At 40.4% G+C, this 20,358-nt stretch overlaps 2 protein-coding genes across 10 annotated transcripts in view; one reads left to right on the top strand and one right to left on the bottom strand.

Moving 5' to 3' along the window:
* The first annotated feature begins 465 nt into the window (after positions 1 to 465).
* Positions 466 to 18,248, top strand: PIMREG (PICALM interacting mitotic regulator). Of its 6 annotated transcripts, none has more exons than XM_013961929.1 (6): positions 466 to 519; positions 2,235 to 2,554; positions 3,397 to 3,731; positions 4,523 to 4,618; positions 11,240 to 11,431; positions 18,178 to 18,248. In XM_013961929.1, exons 2-5 carry the CDS (start codon positions 2,264 to 2,266, stop codon positions 11,400 to 11,402), a joined length of 885 nt encoding a protein of 294 aa, XP_013817383.1. In that variant the 5' UTR covers positions 466 to 519; positions 2,235 to 2,263; the 3' UTR covers positions 11,403 to 11,431; positions 18,178 to 18,248. The 6 variants fall into 6 exon arrangements, with proteins under 6 accessions (XP_013817383.1, XP_013817384.1, XP_067165540.1 ...); XM_013961930.2 differs by lacking the exons at positions 11,240 to 11,431; positions 18,178 to 18,248 and adding exons at positions 5,512 to 5,558; positions 6,977 to 9,307; XM_067309439.1 differs by lacking the exon at positions 11,240 to 11,431 and having other exon boundaries at positions 18,178 to 18,218.
* The window catches only part of PITPNM3 (PITPNM family member 3), a 148,923-nt gene continuing 142,060 nt past the window's right edge, over positions 13,496 to 20,358 (bottom strand). For all 4 annotated transcript variants that reach the window (XM_067309434.1, XM_067309435.1, XM_067309436.1 and 1 more), the window contains 4 exons: positions 18,222 to 18,371; positions 17,126 to 17,309; positions 16,574 to 16,702; positions 13,496 to 15,567 (listed from right to left, as the gene is read on the bottom strand). In XM_067309434.1, the coding sequence (XP_067165535.1) occupies positions 15,259 to 15,567; positions 16,574 to 16,702; positions 17,126 to 17,309; positions 18,222 to 18,371 (772 nt within the window). In that variant the 3' untranslated portion in view covers positions 13,496 to 15,258. The remainder of the gene's footprint in view (positions 15,568 to 16,573; positions 16,703 to 17,125; positions 17,310 to 18,221; positions 18,372 to 20,358) is intronic.

Here is a 20,358-nt window from a genome sequence, read left to right as displayed (position 1 = left end):
ATTTTCCTCTGGGGTAGGATAAAAAAGAATCCCTGCATTCTCTGTACGTGGCCTTTTTCTGCTGCCTGATCTGCTACACAGCACACCCCCTACAATTTCTGGTAAAACACTGGGCAACTGAACTCTGTATTCACCCTGCGAAAGCTGCATGAGCCAGTGGAGGGGAAAAAACAGTAAGACTTTGGCCCGGAATTAATACTAGAAGCAACAGGAGTGGTGACCTGGATTCCCAGCGGGGCATCCCATTCTCCGGACGCTTTCGCCATCCTTGCTGTGGCGGCGGCGGCGGCTGCTCTGCTCCCGCTCCCGCCCGCGGGGCGGCGCCAGGCCGAGCCTGTCACGCGCCGCCGCGCGAGACCGAGCCGCCCAACGGCCGCCGCGCGCGCGCAGCCAATGGGGGCGGCCCGGGGCAGCGGCGCCAATCCGCAGAGCCGGAGCGGGCGGCGCGCGATTTAAACGCGGCGGCGGACGCTCCCTGAGGCGGTGGTAGGTCGGTCTCGTCCATCCGTCGCCGTAGCTGTAAGTACGGCCGCGAGCGGCTGCCGCAGAGATCCGGTCGCGGCCCGTGTTTCCCGGCTGGGGGGACTCGGGACCGGTCTCGGTCTCCTCTGGCCTTGCCTGCACTGCCTCTCGCCCCTGTGGCTTCTACCGTCTTTTGCGGGTGAAATAATATTGTCGCCTGAGCTTGGCCTCCGCTACCCCGTCGCCCCGCCACGGTGCAGAGCCGGTTCCGCCAGTGCGGCATAGGAGCCGTCGGGGTGAGCGCGGCTGAGGAAGCTCGGAGCTCGCGCTCACGTAACGTGGCCGTGCGGGCGGTGCGGTGCGGTCCGGCCCGTGACGCTGCGGGGAGCACGAAGCGAATGCCGGTTAAAATGGCGAAGACCCCATTAAGTGCTTGCATTGCTCAAGCCCTGCCCAAGTAGTGTAAACTACTTGGATGATTTCCAGGGGGACGGCCTCGTTAATGCAAGAGGTGTGCGCTGAATGTTGCATGTGTGCCAGAAACTCGGCTAGAGCTGTAAAGAATCTCGGAGTGACCAATGTAACTGCAGAAAAGCAGCTAGAACTAGAGATAGCAGCTGTGTAAGGTGCCTGGCTTAGAAGCTGCGTGTGCTCTTAGCTGTGGGTTCCAGATGAACTGGCACGCCATGCTGCATTGTGCAATGCCAGTCTGACAACACAGCAAATGCAACCCTGGACAGGGTTCCATCTTCTGGGTGCAGCACCTCAGTAAAACTTTCCAGCATAAATTAGTCAATAGTAATTATCAGCTTATCAAAAGGAAACCTGATAAACTGTGGGCTAGAAAGTGAATTAGCTGGTTGCCTGATTACTAGCTTTTTCTTGTTTCTGCCTGCCACAGTGCATTGAAGATGCTAATATGCCAAACACCTTCAAAAATTAAAAGATTTCAGTAGGCATTATTGCTTTCTGACACAAATAAGGACACTTGTGAGAGGTGGAGACAATCCCGGAGGTCAGGGATGGTAAGGAGAGATATTACTAGGCTTTCATAGTATGCAGCATACCAGTAGTAGAGACCACCCAGCTTCTTAACAGTGCCTCTAAACTGTAATGAAGTTTTGGTAAAATTGGTTCACTCAACTCAGACTGCTAAAATACATTTGGATTTCAATTGTTTTTTAAAAGTAGGTCATTAGCAATATCTTGCCTCTTAACTAGTGAAAATTGGGAATGTAAACTATTCCTAGATGATATCTAGATATCTATCATATAGGTAACAGACATCTAGCCCCTCCAGTTGATCTCATCTGCAAGCAACAATCCTGTCCATTTTCGGGACATGCGTATACACAATTGCAACTGACTTAAGAGTGAACCTTCAGCTAGCATCTCAGGTGGGAGACATGAGGAGCTGTGCAAACTTGTCTGATATAATTAACAAAACTAAAAATTTGGGAGGTGGGATCTCAGTCTGAGACACTAACAAAAAACCTTGCAGTTAGCATTTTACCTTACAAGCCTGAGTCTCACACCTTATCAGGTTTGTGCAGTATAAATAATAAAATTTTCTCATGAACATGCACAAACCCGGATAGCTATGGAAATCTATGCTGTTTCCCCCTTTAGGTTCCAAAGTAAGTCTGCTCACTTCTAATGTTGTTGCATTGTGCAAATGTAACCAAATATATTATAGAACCATTTCTATTTTTCCTTTTCCACTCTGGTGTACTTTGCTCTGTCTATTTTTTTCCTCATTCTGATCGCTTTAGATATACACTTGACCAAGAACTGGAAGAAGATGGTATCTGTGCTCCAAAATGTCAAGACAACAATGGGCTGGCGGAAACACCAGCTCCTAGCTGACTTCAATGAGAATGAGAGCCCTGTGCCCGACAAATTCAAGAGAAGGGCTTCTTTGAGTTCTCTCAATACCATACGCATGTCTCTAAGGAAGCGAATACCTTTAAAGCAAGTAGAGCTGAATTTCCATGAGACTCCAACTTGGGAAAGTCTGGAAGGAAAAGACAAGTACCAAACTCTCCAGAGTATTACAAGAACAGCAAAAAACGCTTTGGGAACAGTGTCCCAGGTATTTTGCCTTTGCAGTCGAATGTAGGTACAGTTGAGTTCTGGCTTTGACTTCAGTACTAAGATTTCTGGATGTACAGCATGCTTTATGCCAGAGATCCTATCCTATGCACTGCACAACATAGTAGTTGTCTTATGGCTGGTAACTAGTAAAATCTTCAATATCTTTGCTAGGCTATAGACAGGCAAATTATGGATCTGGCAGAACAGAGAGGAAGGAGAAATAAAGAAATGTGAGCAGTAGTTCCAGCAATGCCTTCCTTTTCTTACTAAAGAAACCCCTTTCCCCTCCTATAACTCATCATGTATGACAGAGCAACCTTCAGGAGGAGGAAGGTGGGTAGAGATGGCCATGGTTTACAAAGAATTGTGTTTCTGAGAAATGTGTATATCTTCTGATTTTTCTCTTTCCCTGTACCCATACTATTTATCATTAGCATATTCCCCATTACAGCCAATCTAAATTGACAAAAGCCAGTAGATGGTAGCAGGACAGCAAATTCAAGTTTGATCTGCTCTTTCTGTTGGCAGAAGCCTCTGTGGTTTTTGTTTTTTTTTTTAGCATATCAATTGTGTTAGGGACCCTGGCTCTTTCCTGCACAAAAGCAGCAAGATCTCTGTTGCAATGCCTGCTACAGTCCTTGACAAGTCCCAAAGTTTAGGGGAGCAAATGACTCCTCCAACCTGAATGGATACAGCAGGATTGAGAGGCATTCATACTAGGCTAAACCTGATGTAAGAACAAGAGCAAGGGATTCAGCTTATATGTTCCTAGTCTTGCTGGTTCCAAACTCTAGGCTGGTTGACTTCATTTAGTATGCTGTATCTACCAATATCTTTCAGAAAATACAGAAGTCTTGCCAAAACCCAGTACACTCACTAGCAGCCTTTCCAGCTGAATCCATTGCCAGGAGAAGCTGTGCAGCCAGTTCTTCCAAGAAGAGAAGCACTCCACCTCAAACCCCTTGCCATAAGAAAAGTGTTACTCCAGCAGCCAGTTCCAAAGGCACCCCGAGATCCAGCAAGAGAGCCTTGCTTGGGCCAACAAGGGTGACGGAGCAGAGAGAATGGAGGCGTTTCTCATGCTGGCTTGGTAAAGATGCTGTCCCACTCCGGAGATCAAGGAGAGCAGCGGCACTAAAGAGTCCTTATTCATCACCTTCTGCCAACAGAAAGATGTACGTCATATATAAGTAATCCTTACTGCTTTTTTTCATTATTGTGGTTAGAGTATCTTGTAAGGTGAAAGGTAAGACATGAAGGTTGCTATCCTATTCTGCTGAAATGGTGTGCTGTTAGAATAGTTGAGAAAGTAATAATGTCTGTGTATAGAGAGGGACTGGTTCAGCTGCACAATGCTGAACCATGAAACTTTGTTTTGTGCTGTGAAAAGAGCAAGCTTTGTCTTTATCACTTTCCCACTATGTTTCTCAGGATCAGCCTCCATCTGACTCTAGAATACACCTGAGTTCTTTGCTGATGCTGTTCCAGTAAACTGCCCTGGATGCATCTCACTCCTGCTTAGCTCTAACTTTCCCAAAGCTGCTGTTTGTATTGCAGAGATACCTGGAAGAGCTCTGCTTATGCCAAGTTCTTTATACAGGATAGAGAGATTTCCCTTGCCTCAGAACTAACAAAAACTAAAAAAGGGTTGTGAGCTAGAAAGTACATCATAAGGCAGAGATGTTTTGTCTTGGTCAAAGTCACATGAGAAATGTCAAAGCCAGAAGCTGAATCCAAACCTCATGAATCTGAACCCAGTGCTTGAACTGGAAGATAGCTATTTCACATCTCCCTTCAGCCCCAAGACAGCTAGTCATTGGAATTCAGAGCATGGTTGCTAGAAGCCTAAACTTCTGAGTAAAGTCTGGAGATATCTAGAGCTTCTCCTGTAAAGACAGTGGGTTGGGTGGTGTCACCTAGTCACTGAGTCCTGTTTGCTCTTTAGTAATGACTATTTTGTTTGCAGAGAGTTTGACTGCGAGTTGGAACTGGTCTCCTCAGGGATCTGCCGACTGAAGCGTCTCTCCCAGGCAGTTGATGAGGCTGTTGTGCAAGAAGAGAGGTATAAACACTGCTAATTACCCCCCCAAAATCTGGCAGCAAGCCACCTCCAATTCAGGTGTTTTCAAATGCAGGCTAACTGGTCCCTGTAGCTTGGAATAGCTGCAGAACTCTCAGCCGTAATGTAGCACAACCTTTCTCTCTTCAAGACACCTGCACAGATTACATCTGCAGTTGGACTTGCAAATTCCCTAAAACCTGTCAAATGCTCTCTTTGACTTTGTTTCTTGCTGCAAAAATCAGATTTGTCCCTGCTAGAGGCACTTCTGACCCTGTGTGAGAAAGGTACTTCTCTGCCACTGTCTAAAAAGTGTCAGTCCAGACTTGGCAAAAAAAATCTAATTTTACAGAGACTTCCTTATCATTGGTGCCTGCACATTTATAAGAAAAGGGACTTTGTGCTTTTATTAGGTAGCTTTATATTTACGAATAGTCCATGGTAACAATAAGTCAAAATTTAAAGAATGCAGAAGCCTCTTATACAACACTTTGGTTAGTCCATGAGGATGGTAGGCTGGTGTGTAAGGGTTTGTAAGGGTTATGTCATTAAGAGTTAGATGTATTCAGACAATAAAAACTGAAGGTCAGCAGTCTTGACACCAGGGCAATTCCTTAAACCCCTTCCTCTCTTAGAACATTTGATGTCTAACATTCAATAATTAAATGTCAAACATCTAAAATCCTCTAGAAATGGCTTAGCATTAAGTATTTCTCTAGAGTACTTCTATGCTAAAGGCATAAAAATACTGCATAATTCCAAAAATTCAACTTTTACCAGTGGGCCCATTCTTAGATAACTAGACATGATTATGGGTTAATTCCTGTATCAAGTTAATGATCATATATGTTGAAAGGTCACTTAAGTCTCACTCCTAATGTTCTCCTATCTGTTAGTGATATGACAGTTTCTCTCATTCGTAACTGAAGATAGTACCAACCAGGTAAAGTAGTTGTTCACTTACCTTGACTTTACCTGCATGCATCTGTGTGGAGAAAACCTGCTGTTTGAAAAGAGAGAGAGGGAGAGGCATATTAACTCATACTTTAAGTCTTACCATACGGAACCATAGGGTTTTTCCTTGTGTTATCAGTGCTGTCTGTCTCTGCTACAGCAGGTCATTGTGCAGTTGTCAAACTTAGCCTCTATGCTGTTGATTAAAGAAAGCTCATGGGTTAACAATGAACCACAAGTTGGGTTTCTGTACAAACAGCAGCTTTTCTCACCTCCTAATAGAAAACTACTGGTACTAATGCCTTTGTCACTTAACTTCAGTTCTCACTGATTACTAATTAAGATCACAAAGCATGACAGAACAAACTATTACCCTGAGCCTCCCAATTTTTACAGCTTCTTTCTGTTCCATCCCTGGCATGTCTTAGCAGTTAAGATGATGCTGTTAAAATAGCAGTAGTTAGTACCTGTGTTGCTGGCATTTTCAAAAACAGTAATTGCACCTAAGTGGATTGGGAAAAGGAATTCTTTGCTGTAAGCTTTTAAACATCACCTCTAGGGTCAATTCTTTAAAAGTTTCCATTAGCAGGTTTTCTGTGGGAATGCCATAAATGCCTTGATTTACTTTCTCTGAGATCTGGACTGTGCCTTTTTTTTTTTTTTTAAATCATCTTCACCCATTATGTTGAAAGGTTTTAAGGGAAATTAGTACCCTAAATACTATTTACTATTCTAGCAACAAAGAAAGGTGTAAGAAGTTGATTTCTGTAAAACTGCATGGGAAAAAACAAAACAAAACCTCTCTTCCACTACCTGGCAGCAATTTCAAGTGCTTGCTTGAAGTCTTAGTGATGTGTGCCGCCTCTACTGAGTGACTTGGTCCAGTTTTCCTGCATGAGTAGACCTATATAATGTGCTCTGTCACTAGCTGGTTTGTAGGTTACCTGTTAAATAGTTGTGAAATAAGCTTATTGGGAGGTGCCCTTACATTCTAGCACATGATTTTATGTTCTGGAATCAATTGCCATGGATTTTAGCATTAAACCTCCCATTTCACCTTTTTCTTGACAAAACTGAGCCAAGATATAGCTAGTTGCCAGCTCTATGCATTGTTCCAATGTTTCCATGAGATTATATTGCAAGAAATGCCTCTGCTGCCAATTAAAGTATTACACTACTTAGTCTGTGTGCTGCCATTCAGGTCCATGGAAGGTAACCAATCAAAACACTTCCTTGCTAGTGTTTAAAGCTATGTTTAATACTGAAAGCGTGTTGCTCCCAGCACTCTTCCTTGCTCCTGGCCCATCTCTCAATTTTTCAGCAATTTGTGTGACAACCAGTTACAACCAGATGAAGTCAATGTTGTCAACTTCATGCTGTTAATGGCAGTCTTGTTCTCTTCTGCAGGCAACAAGCAATATCAAACTACAACTATCTAATGACACAAAACTTGCAGTCTGTGCATCAATCTCAAACTCTCTCAAGCTATCAGAAGGCGAGCAAAGAATCTCCGTCAAGCAGTTTGTACTTAGACAATGATGCCTATAAGTAGTGTTATTTTTATGAGCCTGTAAGGAGAACTCTGTGCAAGACTTGAAAGTTCACTCTATGCTTTGAACATAACTGACTGTGCTTTGAATAAGCTATTACTTTTATAATCTTTCTTGACAAAGCAGCTCAGGTCTTCCTGTCTCTTGCTTTCCAAGTGAACAAGGGAATCAAATTTGTACCACATAATGTATTATGCCCTACTGAGAAGAGGGACCATCTTGAATAAGTTGCATAAGGCATTAAGTATTTTGAGAGGCTTAGATTGACCTGACCAGTAGGGATGGCCAGAGCAAGGGCTGCTGCTCTATAAATAGTAATCATAGGCAAGAGCTATTCAGAGGTTCCTCTGCATAGTATGAGTACAGATCTATTATCTTCAAGTTCTAACAGATTTTTATACACTAACAAACCAAAAGCCACAGCTTTATGAAAGCTAAGCTCAATTTTAACTGTAATTTAATGAAACAGCAATGGCTTGTTTGAATTCTGATAAAAAGTGTCCATGCAAGGCAATGGGCTTCTGTAGAATTGCTCAAGCCACAACAATCAAACTACATTAGCACTCTAATTCATGGCTTAAGGGTTGCTATTAATTAGCCTAATTAAGACCATTTAAAGTACTTATGTTCCAGATGAATCAGAGCAGCTTTGCTTAATTTCTTGCTGCTACTTTAAATAGCATCTTGGCAGTGGAGTTAAGCATTGATTTAAATTATGTCTGTCTTTCAGTTATATGCAGAAATCTGTTACTGCAATTAATATCACTTCTTATAACTGTCATTAGCTAATATTGTAACACAGGTATTCTATTTGGTGAAGTATACCAAGCATTTGATACCTGTATTTAACTTCTAATTACTTTTTTTTAAAGTAACACTTGTTTGATGAGCTTTTTTAGGTAGGTTATTTAGTTTAACAGAGTTAAGTCTTTACAACTAAACCAAAGATTTCTCAAGCTTCTAAAATTCAACACTAGGGTTGTTTTCCATGGTAGCAGCTTTGTGCAGGCTTGTCAGATTCTTATAATTCTATAAAATGAACCTTTAAACAGAAGATTAATTTGGGAAACTTGCTTTACTTACCAGGTGCATCTTCAATATTTATTTGGTGAAACTGGAACAGCTAAAATTCTAATGGTATTAAGTAGAAATACAGGAAACAATCATGTTCAATACTGGTATGTGTAACTTGATTTTTAAACTTGCTCCTGATTTTCTTGGTTGTCAAACTGGACTGCTTAAAAAAAATATAGTGACAGTTATGAGGACTGGAAACGCTTGCATAAAAACAGCCCTGACTTCTAGTGCTTCAGATGCCTGGAGAGAGCTTTAGTTTTTGTGTTAATTTACTTTTTTTTTTTTCCTTTTTAAAGCCTACTTTTCCATATGGAACAGTAGCTTGAAGTTCTTCTTTGCATGTACTGATACTACTTTTATAAAGCTTTCACAAGGGTGCTGTCTGGTTATTTAAGTATTTTCTTATACTACTTTTTTCCTCCAAAAGGGGTGTTGAAATTCAGAGACTGACTTCTATTCACAAATCTAGGTCCTATTCAGATAGTCCTAGGCATTAAACAGACTATTTATACCACTTCTGCTGGCTACTAGAACATGCATGTGATTATCTAAGACTTCCCACCCCAGTGGTAAGAAGAGCCTGTGATGCTGTTTGGTTAAAGGCAAAGAAGATTTTATTAAGTGACTAATTTGTTATAAGATTTTAAAAAGCAGCTCACAACAAAATCTATACCAGTTGTAAAAATCTTACTCCTTAGTTCATATTAAATCATTATTGTACATTTTTTAAATCTTTACAAGGTGCAGCCATAAGAAATATAAACATTTGTCACCATATAGAACCGTCTCACTGACAAAACAATATTTAAAAGTATACACTTAATAAAACTATAGACTGAAAGAACATGTTCAAGTCTTCTCACAGGTATTCAGTTGTAGAGTAGCCTGCCCCTGCCCTCCCCCACAAATAGAAAAATAAGATGTGCAGAAGGCTTGGGGTTCTGTGAGGGGACTGCCATTCTGAGCCCTACACACCAGTCATCCCCCAAAATCTTCATCCTTAAAGCTCTTTTTAAGTTTTTAAGCAGTCTTTTTAAGTTATGTCTCAATGTTATAATCTCCAGTATGCCATCACCCAGCATTTTATAGTAAATCTTCTGTCTCAACTTAAGTTCTGTCCATCTTTTAATAAATGAGAAATGAACTGTCAAATTTATTTCATGTTCCTCCTCTTCCACCCTTTCCCTCCTCCTCCCCCCCACTACCCAATTGTGAAAGTACCTTACTGGGATAAGTATAAGTAGAGGGTAAACTGTCATCCCCTTACCTTGGGCTTGAGTTAAATGGAGGGAGAGAGGGAGTAACTCCTGACTTCAGTCCCAGAGTTCATGGCACAGGATTCCAGCTGCTCCAGGCCATTTCTTATTTCTGAAAATGGAGCTCTTTTCTTGCAAAAAAGTGTGTTACCACCTCCATTTTAAATGGGGATGGAACTTCAGATCTTCTGTAGGAACCTAGAGTTACACTTGAGTGATTAAACAGCAATTAAGTCAAATTACCTTGTGAAAACCACTATTTCTGCTGAGTTACAAATGTGGGTCAGGAAGAATCATTGCTCTTACAGAAGCTGAGAGGAGGTAAGTTGGAAAGTTTTGTGTTTAGGGAACTCCAGCTCCCAGGTGAGGGTGAAAAGTGCCACTTTTTCCCTTGCATGTCTGAAACGAACAATTCAATGCAGAAATCTTGAATTCAGACCTCATGTTTCAAGTTCTAATCAGAAAAATAATGAAATCACACTGTGTACAATGTCTTCCTCTCCCTTATCAAACCCATGAGCTTATGAAAACTGACAATAAACCAATCTAGTGTTTCTATAATGTACTTACCTTACAGTGGCTGAAAGACAACAGGGGAAAAAAATTGAGGAAAATCCTGTTTTTTCAGGAATAATCATTGCCCTTAAAAATCTAAAAAATTAAAAACACCTATTCAGATATTTTTAAAAAAAAGCTTTTAAACAAATTTAAGACAAGAAACAATATAGAAAGAAGGAAAAATTTCACGTTTCCCTGTTAAATTTATGCTGCAGAGTACATGATAACAGCACCGGCGATTTGCTTAAATACACAGGTTGTACTGCCCTGACCTAAAGACTATAGTGGGACAACTTGTTGACTAATCACGACCAAAAAAAAAAAAAAAAAAAAAGTATTTTGCAGAATGGTGGAGCTTTCAGACAAGTGTAATTTTCTGCTTAGTTTAATAGTAGATTAAAGTGTGTACATTTTTTTTCTCTATATTTTAATGATGGTTCAACCTCTATGTAACCACTGAATTTTTTTTTTTTTTTTAAGAGATAGATAGCTTCCTTATAGGAGAGATGATCTGTAAGAAATTAAGACTCCATTTTCATCTAACCAAATCAAAACGGCAGCTGACTCATGAACCCCAATGAACAAGAATGATGATTAATGCCATGTCATTTTTGCACCTGACAAAATTTTATGCTGAATAGTATATAAACCATGCCACAAAACTAAACAAGAATACTTTGGTCAAGCAAGATTCTGTTCCAAGAGCACGAGTGTAGGCAAACATTTTGTTTTAAACATTTGTTATTCAAAATAAGCAGATTTGGATCAACATTACTATTCAGGTCTGTGGAATATTCTGCACTCTTTTTACAACTCTACCTTTTTTCAAACTTACCTAACAGGACAACAAAACTGAACTAACAGCCATTGTAAAAAATGCATATTGGTTACAAATTTGCTGTGAAAGCCAAACCAAAAACTTCACCTAATGTGGCTATGAATTCAGTAGCTAAACACACACACACACAAGCACACGCACAAGCACAAAATACACCACAGTTGTGAAGGTGTGTTTTCACAATATCTCAGATAACAGTCCACCACTGCTATTAATCACTGCCATATTTTTTTACAGTAATTAAAAACTGGATCCATATCAATAGGGCAGAGAAATAAGTGTGTCTAGGTGTGGCCTTCCCTGTGCATTGACTTGTACTACTGCTTCAACAGCCACTGGAGTAATAAGTTTAGTGTTCTAAAATTTCAGTTATGCTTCCTCCATTCCACAGGTCAGAAGAATATGTGCTTTTTTGTATTAATCAGACTGGAGGCACTAAAGGTGCTGAAACTATTGATGGGTCTAACCCTGCATTCCTTGAGCACCCACGATTCCCCCAGCCTCTTTGTATGCTTCAACGCTTCCATAGCCTACAAAGTTCAAGACAGTGCTGAGTGCGCAAAGAATGCAGACATGAGGATGGGTAAGTAGAGAAGAAAAAAACTGTGGGCTCAAACTCAACCTCCTAGCAAATAGCCTGTTTAAGAGCACTGATAATAGTTTGGTGAAAGCTCAACTAAAACTGAATAAAAGCTGGTATCCACTTGCAAACTGAATGACCATGAACTGTTACATGCAGTTTTGTGTGGACAACATGTAAAGCTGAAGTTCTGACAGGACGGAAATGTTTTAAGCAGTAACAGCGGCTAAATTACATGGTAAAACTAGTGATTCATCAGGCAAACATCAGGGATTGCCCCGAATATAACTGCAAAAAGCTACATGCATGAGGTCCCAGTTTTCCACTGCCACACTAGGCTGTTGCACTGCCAGCCTAGTTGTGAGATGTCAAAATCGTAACCACCTCTTTTGTATTCTCACTTCCAACAAAACTTGGGTGTCAGTTTAGTAGCAACTGGATAGTTCTTTCAAAACAAATGCCTCTGGCATCTGATCTTTCAGAACATCAGCTCCTAATTAGCAGGAAGCATTAAACTCCAAACTGATACCTTTAACAGTGTTTGCAAAAATGCTTATCTGGAGGCATGTGATCAGCAGATAAACCATTCTATCCCTGAGCAGTAAGTAGAGTTGGAATTATGTAAAGGCCACATGAGCTTTCGTACATCTTAAGAAATGAAGTTGGGAAAATATTTTTACCACCCTAAAGCATGCACACAGACTAGCATTTATTTTACTCCTTAAGTGATAATACTCTTAAATGAAGCACAATGGCTGTAAAGGTGACCCAGATATTAACAGAAATACACAAAACCAGAGCTTTCATTACATGGTTTCTTGCAAAATGAGGACTTAATAACCCAGGAGATTTCTCCATTCTTGTGTTCAGACTCCACTTCCTTTAATGCCCATCATGGAAATTACAGACAGATGTCTTTTTTGAAAAGGAGTGGGTCTTCCTACCACAATAACTTAAACTGAAGAATAGATTTTGGAGTCTCTTGGCTGATAGAGGTAGACAGCAATAGCTTTGAACTTTGCAGCAGGCACAGTGAATACTAACAGCAGATATGCGATACACCCAACACTTAAAAAAAGTAATTTCAAACTTTGCAACTTATGTTGCCTTTGGGTACCCTCATCAGCAAATTTCAAATCTGCGTAGTGAATTCCTCCCTTGCAAACCTTGGGTTGCTTTGCCCATTTAAACCTAACAAGTGGGAGGATGCTGAAAATAGCTATATTCCATTGGGCCTGCCATAACTATTGTCAAAACAATCTGCCAGTTATTGTGGCATCAGAAAAAGAAGGCTGCTCCTAGGACAACAAGCAATGACTTTGCTCTGAACATATAAATTATATTCATAAATTGTATAATATAAATTGTACTGGTCAGAGACTGAGCTACTTACTGTATCTGGTCTTTTCACAGTATGTACTCTGGGCATTTTGTTATTGGCAGCTGCTAGAACAAGGTACATTTGATAGGAAGGGAGCACAGAATAAAAATCAGACATGCCTCCTTACTACCTAGTTTCTTCTTCCCTAGACCAGCAGCAGGAAAACAAACTCAGCACCACAATAAGCAGCCTTTACTGCATTGACATCTTGTCAGCTCTGGCACCTATACTAGCAGTGAACTGAACAGTGGAGATGGAATCTGATGTCTGGTATAACTTGTGCAGTCTCCTCCTAGCTGCAGAGGACAGGAGAAGAAACAGGCTATGGGATCAGAATAAATACAGTGGGCCAAGACAGAACACAGAATAACTATTCCAAGTTTGTCGGTTAAACAGCTGGGTATGACACTGTTGGGGGGAGGGGGGCACATGTAAACCTAAAGATTACTTCTAGGTACAAAAGTTCTCAACAAACTGCATTGCTGACTTGGTACCAGAGCATAAAAAAAATCCAGCCCCATGTAATGTAGCTACCTGCTCCTAATTAGAGCTATCAAACTTTTCATATCTTTCTTAAATCTTCAGAAGAGTTTACCCCTCCCCTTAAAGGAAGTGCTATAAAACCAAACCACTGATGTGCCAGAGATCTTTCAGTAAGTTTGAAGTAGAATTTAAGCATGACTCCAAAGAGGAGGCAACTTTGGCAATCTTGCCAAATAATAAGCTGAAAAAAATAAACCAGAGATCTCTATTTATAAGCTACTTCGCTGCCTTTTAAGGCAAAAGCCACACTACTATCCCCCTCAAAAAAGCACACAAACTTTTGGGTGAACAGGGAATACAGAATTAGGTTTACTTCTGCAGTGTCATAATAGTTTTCCATATAATTCCTGGTTTCTTTTACATGCCAACTTTTAAATCACTATCCAACAGGCTTGTTGAGAGACTGTTTCTGTTCCAGCTACAGACTAGGAAAACCTAAAAGAAAAAGTGACACCCCCCCCCCCCCCAAAAAAAAAAAAGAGGAAAAAAGAAATCCTCTATTGTCTTCAAACTTTTTCAGGGTTAACAGTCTGGTTTTAATTTTTAAAGGAAAGGTTTTTCTGTGCACTTGTAACTTCACTGCATGTTTGGAAACATGCTTAAGTTCAGTTCAGTCATGAAAGTTCTCTTGGTGAATTTAGTCCAGCAGAAGTACTTGCACAAAGAATTTGAAAAAAGCTATGTTAAACTAATTACAACATTTACTTTTGAAATATTCCCACTGGGTGAAATTTTCACACCTTTTACTTCTAGTAAGTGCATTGAGGAAGCTGAGAAAAATTTAAATAATTAGGAAAAAGTCTATTTGGCACCTGTATGTTAGAATCTCCTTTCTTTGAAGCTGAAAGACTGTATTTTAAATGCTACAGATTGTCTTTAACAAAACAGTTGCTATAAAGCATGAGAAGGTAAAAAATTTACCCACAGGAATTCCATTGTGATCTACTACTTTTTTTTTTCCTCCAGTGTAAAGATTCTAGTTAGAATAATGAAAAAAAAAAAAGTGATTGCTCTGAAGTTTGGAGATCCCTTAGTAAAAGGGCTCCCTTTAGCTTACCATCTTAGGATCCATGTCTCGGACTGAGATGATCAGAGCCATCTCCTTAATTGGAGCAGTCCACACATTTTCCACAGTCACCAAGTTCCACAAAACAATGTGATCTTTGTACACTTTGCACATCACTTTGTATACAGCAACACTAACTGCTTCAAACTGCAGAGACATTTATTTCTAACATGAAGCATTTATAATTTGGTTCATAAGTGGACTTCTTCTATTTACTTGATGTCCAGCACCTCACAAATGAGTGCCCACGTTGGTGTCTGTTCACCAATACTGTAAGCTGAAAGAAAATCTTGGGTTTAAGGCACCCAAAGCATTTTGCCATACAAATCCTGACCACCCATTATAGTGGTTCCCAGCACTGCTTCCCTTGGAAGTGTATAGCCTTATCGAAAGTGAAGCAGCAACAGATACAACTATTTAGTTTTTAAAGTGTAAGCTTTCGCTGTAACCTCTGGGACCTACTGTCTCTACTGTTTCATGTGCAGCTACTTAGCTGGTATCACAGTCCTTCCTTCGAGTAAAATCAACCTGCTACAGCTTTTTCCTCTTATTGCACATTTTATTACATCTCTTGTAAAAAATAGCCTAAGACATTTCCTGTTACTGTGATGCTGAAGCACTTGCAATAGTTTTAGATTGTTTTAAAGTTTCCCAATAAACATGTCAAAAACAACAAACTGGAAGTTCCCAGGTTGGTGTAAGAAGGCAGATTCCAGAGGAGGGAAGACTCTGAGGTACAGGTCCCCCCCAGCCTCCTAGTTTGAAGCTGCCTAAATACTATCTTTGAGGCATGCCTACAAGTTTAATGGAGTGCACCCAAGATTTGTATCTCCTAGCTTTCTAGGGGACAGATTCAAATTTGTGAACTCCACCTCGAACCCACGCAATGGAGGGCAAATGCCTGTCATGATCTTTGTCTGATTCGGGCTGGCTCTGGGCACGCTCCGGTTTGGGGTTGGAAGAAGGTGGGTCAGGTTGCTGTACAGACATAGTCCTGCGGAGATGGTTTCTCTTGCGCAAAAACTCAGGTTGGGAGTGGAGGCCAAAGCTGCCTTTTCTCAAGATCATCCGAGAGTTGTTCTTTTTGGGTCGTGAATGGAGACTGAACTCCAGTGAGGCCAAGTGGGCTGCATAACCTTCACTGAGGAACTGAAGTAGGAAGGAAAGAAAGGGAGAGAGAAATTAATCTATTAACTGTAATATGCAGTAACCAAAAGACAGGCTCCATACTAATGAGACATCTGGCTGGTTAAACTTGCTGCCAGACAGGTTTCAACAAATGCTGACCATGGGTAATGGAAAAGCAAAGAGTGCTCTTTGCTGTTAAGCTAGACGAGGCCTTGCTTTTGGATAGTCTCAGGGGTTCCTTCCTAGAGAAGGTGCCTTCAAATTTACTACAACTAGTTCAGCCAGAGGAAGCCAAGCTGTAGTCTGCTGTGAACAGAATAAAAAAGCCCTTCAATTAAGAGGAATAAATTTTGTCCTTTCCTGTGGCTCAGCTGCCTGCCTTCTCCACTGGTCCTCCAGCAGGGAAACAGGATGTTCAGAGGAAGGTAAGGACTGCAGCAAAACAGAAATCCACAAGGATGAAAAGATTGTGGAATTTCAAGCCACCTCAAAGTCTTAAGAAAAAGATTCTGCTGGGGGTGTAAGGCTGAAAGACCCCAGTCTTTAAGGGCCAACTGTTATGCAGTTTTGAGGACATTTACATTGCTCAGCTTCCAGGATCATACTTAAAGCACTCTAAACTATCAAGGAAGAGGCACTATAAAATGTCTTCTGGGGAGAAGCTGTCTCGACCCACAGGCTCTCCAAGGAGTTCTTATCTTTGGCATCCCAGTTAGATACCTACAGAGGAAAATTACAAGTCTCCTCCCACCTTTATTTTCAATGAACCGTTTCATTTTGTCATTCAGCAATATGTTATATGTGCACTTGTAGATATATCCTAAGACCGCTCAATTCCCTTTACCATACACTTTGCAAGAAAACACCTCATCTCAGACCTAAACTTCCCTTTTTTTCCCTGGAACACTACCTCTGCTCTTTAACTTGTGCGTGTGCACATTTGTGCATGTATGCACATGCAGTTATGCACATGTGCGTTTCTTTGCTCCTCATAGGATTTCCTGTTTCTGTAACAAGAGTTACTTACCTGACACTGTGTCTGGTATTTCTTTGTTGACCGTCCAACAATGTAGATTTGGGATGGCGACAGAGCCAAGACATTGTATACAGAAATATCTTTCATGGAACCATATGCAGCACAGATTTTGATGTGGCACTGAAACAAGGCAAATATTACTTCCATTGTGAATGCTCTGAGTATTGAACACCATACACTTACAGGGATCACACCTGCTTTGCAGTGAAGCAGCAGACAAGCTCACTGTTAGCAATGTAATTCTGTAAACCACAGAAACCTAAATCTGCCTGCCTGCAGCCCAGAACAACTACGTACATGTCCACACACAGGAAAGAACAGGCAGTTTATTTATTCATTTGTAATATCACATGCCAGGAGGTCCCCTTTGGATGTTTTATCAGCCTTCTTTGCTCCTTAAAAAGTGAGAAAAGGAATGAGGAATGGCAAAAATACTTTGTAATGGCCAGTGAGATTTACTGTTCAAAAGGAAGGGAGATCTCTAACTTCACTGAATGACATTGTCTGGAAAAGGTTTTAAAGATATAAACAGGTTTCTAGTACCTCTTGCATGAGATTCCGGAGAAAAATAGTCTTTTGTCGCAGTGGGTCATGAACAAGACCATCTGAGAAGAAGATCATTCCTTGTGGAAAGTTGTGTTGAGACAACCAGGAAACCACACGCTGCTTTTGCATATCGGGACGGCCAGTGATATAGATAATCAGATATCCCAAATCCTGCCAATGCCTGTTAGAAGCAGCAGATAAATTGTGTATGTAAAGAAAGAGAAATAATCATCACAGGACAGGTCAGTATTTTTTTTTGCTCAGCACAGACCCAGTTAGGAGAAGTCAGACATGATCCCTCAACAAGTGGAAAGCAGCATGGCCAAGTCTTTGCTTCTACTGAGAAAATAGGTAATAATTTCTACATCTTGAGAGAGAAGGAGGAAAGCAAGAGACAGTGTCATACAATACAGTTATATAAAACATGACAGCTATTTAAAAATGTATTTAGAATAGTCTTTTTGCTGCAGGTCAAGTCCTGCTACCTTTGAAATCTACAGCAAGATCCCCTTCCATTTCAGCTGTAGGGAATGGAAACCCTTGAAACCCTTGACACCCCTCCATCCCAATGCAAGTTGCAAAACAACATTTCTATTTCTTTGCCCAGCGCAGCATTAGCAGACGTGCAAGAGTTGATTAAAAGGCTCCCCCCACCCCGCTTTCTTTTTGCCCTCCAGAAAAAACAAAAACAAAAAACCCCCCCAGACCTCTTGCACTCATGGTACTTGGTATTTTTGAAGTAGAAGTATGTCCTTATTTGAAGTTAGTGAAACATAAAATACACTCTTTACTAATCGTAGTAACAAATGGAGTCATTATTAATTCACTGCACACACTTTAAGGTCACATTCCCAAGAAGCATTTTTATACAACATAAAGTACAAATTTCAAACTAAACCAAGGCACTTTAAGATTCCTCTGAAAATCAGGCATACCTAATGTCCTAGCAAATATAGAAACACATATGCAAAGAAGCTCAGCCTTTAAAGATTTCTGTTTTTTAGTAAACAATCTGCTCTGTCCTCTTTCTTCCTATTATGTTCAAACAGGTGAATCAGAGATTTAGAAAGATAACCATGCAAACCTCACTTACCTGACAACATCAACTGCCCCAGCTCGGACTTTGGGGTCACTTCCCATGATTGAAACACTTGCTGCAAACGAACCATCAATGCTGAACACCACACATTCCATTCCTCGGGGAAGCACAGTCAGGTAACTTGCGGCACTGCTCTGGTCCCCTCTGGAGAGTGAAAGCAATAAATATTTTTTAAAAACAAAATATCAGAATGTATTTTCTGCATATTCTGTTTAAAACCTGAAATGAGATCTGTCTGGATCTACAGCTTCAAAAATCTCTGTCGAATAGGGCTTCTGATTTCAGTCCTACATGGGGTGATTAAAGCTTTCACTTCTTTTAGGAAATAGCTTTCCAGCAAGAACTTTGGAAGCTGACTTCACCGAGCAATAACATTTGTACAGTATTTGTAAACTGAAGAATTTCAAAAAAATCACCCCATGCCAAGAACCAAAACTTTGTATTTTTCTATCTATATACACACACAGTATACAAATGCTATATATATACACACATACATACACATAGAAATTTGCCACTGTTTTTTTTTCCAGCAGTTTACAATTACTCCCAAATTATTTGAAATTACAAGGAAAGAACTGATATACACCTTTTATTGGAATGTGCTTACAGTTGGGTAATTCTAGCATTACCCATCCCTCTATGCCTGCAAGTTGCAATGGGAATGCCAATTCGGAAAAGTAAAACCAAACCAAACAATCCCCCCTCCCTCACAAACCCAAAAAGAAGTACAATCATAGATGGCTTTTCTCATGTAAAGGCAAATGTAAAGGATTTGAAATGCAATCTTCTGTTCATGATGTATTCTCCTCAAAAGGGCTGGATGTTAGGACATTAATACAGCACAAAGTGACTGAAAGTTCCTACCATCCCACGACCTCATGTTGCCTAAAAATTGTGATCTGAAGGCTGCACCTTCTTTCCTTTAAAATTAAGATTACTGTACCATGCAGAAATTTATTCTTGGTGATGCAGATTCTTACAATGTGTGTGTATCACATCACAGCTTCATGGGCAAAGATAGGACAACTTCTTTCATTCTTCTTCCTGCAGTCTAAAGCCTATGGGCACTTAGCTTCTGCAAAGACCTTAATTTGTTTTTAAGTAACTCTGTCTTCTTGAATTCATTGCCTGTTGTAGTACATTCAGGTAAAACATTTCTTCCTTCTGAATTAGCAGTACACGAGATTGTAAATTGACTTTGCACTTGATTAATTGCTGGGTAACATCACATTCTGTTTCAATGAAATTCATCACACAGATTTGGTCTCCAAAGTAGGGAATCAATGAAAGCTGTAAGCTACTTGCTAAGTGAGTAGGAAATTAAACTCTAAGGCACAATACTAAACTAAAACTTTACATTAAAGCAAAGTGAATTTTTATTAAACATAAGATTTTTTAAAAGCACAGCTACTCCAGTCCTGCACCTAGGCTGACAAATCTTATTTCACACATTTTCACTCTCTATGTTTGACTTAACAGAGAGCTTTTTAAGAATTGCTGGAGAGTCAGGAAAGTTGACTGCTTTCACTTCAATGAATTGCTTCTTTAAGGTGCTGCATTTTTTTAGTTTAGAATAAGCATGGTGCTGAGTAGAGAATTAAAGTGACTCCTTCAACCAGCCTGACATCAATAGATGAACAGCTGCTGAGAGCAAGGCAGTACCTTGACTGTTCATTTCAAGAAGAAAAGTTTGTCACCAGTCTGAAGAATGCAGAGCCGTACCCTGCAGCAGTCTTTTTTCCACTGAGCAGGCTCTGACTTAACTCAAATCATACACTCTCGCTGTAGGAGGACTGATTACAGTCATCCAATCCCCCTGTGTTATGCAAGGCCAAGAGTCACTAAATTCAATTGCACTACAGATTTGTGTTGCAGTAGAGATCAGACTCATTGAGCTGGGCACCTCCAAAGTGGCAGATAAAAACAACAAATCTAAGCTGACAACACAGTGAAAGATCAAGAAAAGATGCCTCAAATCATTACTGGGAAACTGAAGCACAAAGAAATTAAAGTCATTTGCCCAAGTCTCTTGCATAATCTAGAACTGGCTCCAAATCCCTTCCCCCACCTTCTATTTTACACACCTCGGTGTTCTCCTGACCACAACAGCCCACCACAGCTGTAGTTC

This window comes from Apteryx mantelli, chromosome 22 (genome assembly GCF_036417845.1).
Source record: "Apteryx mantelli isolate bAptMan1 chromosome 22, bAptMan1.hap1, whole genome shotgun sequence".
Lineage (NCBI taxonomy): Eukaryota > Metazoa > Chordata > Aves > Apterygiformes > Apterygidae > Apteryx > Apteryx mantelli.
Note: the sequence above shows the minus strand (reverse complement) of the source record. Positions and strands in the feature narration are given on the sequence as shown.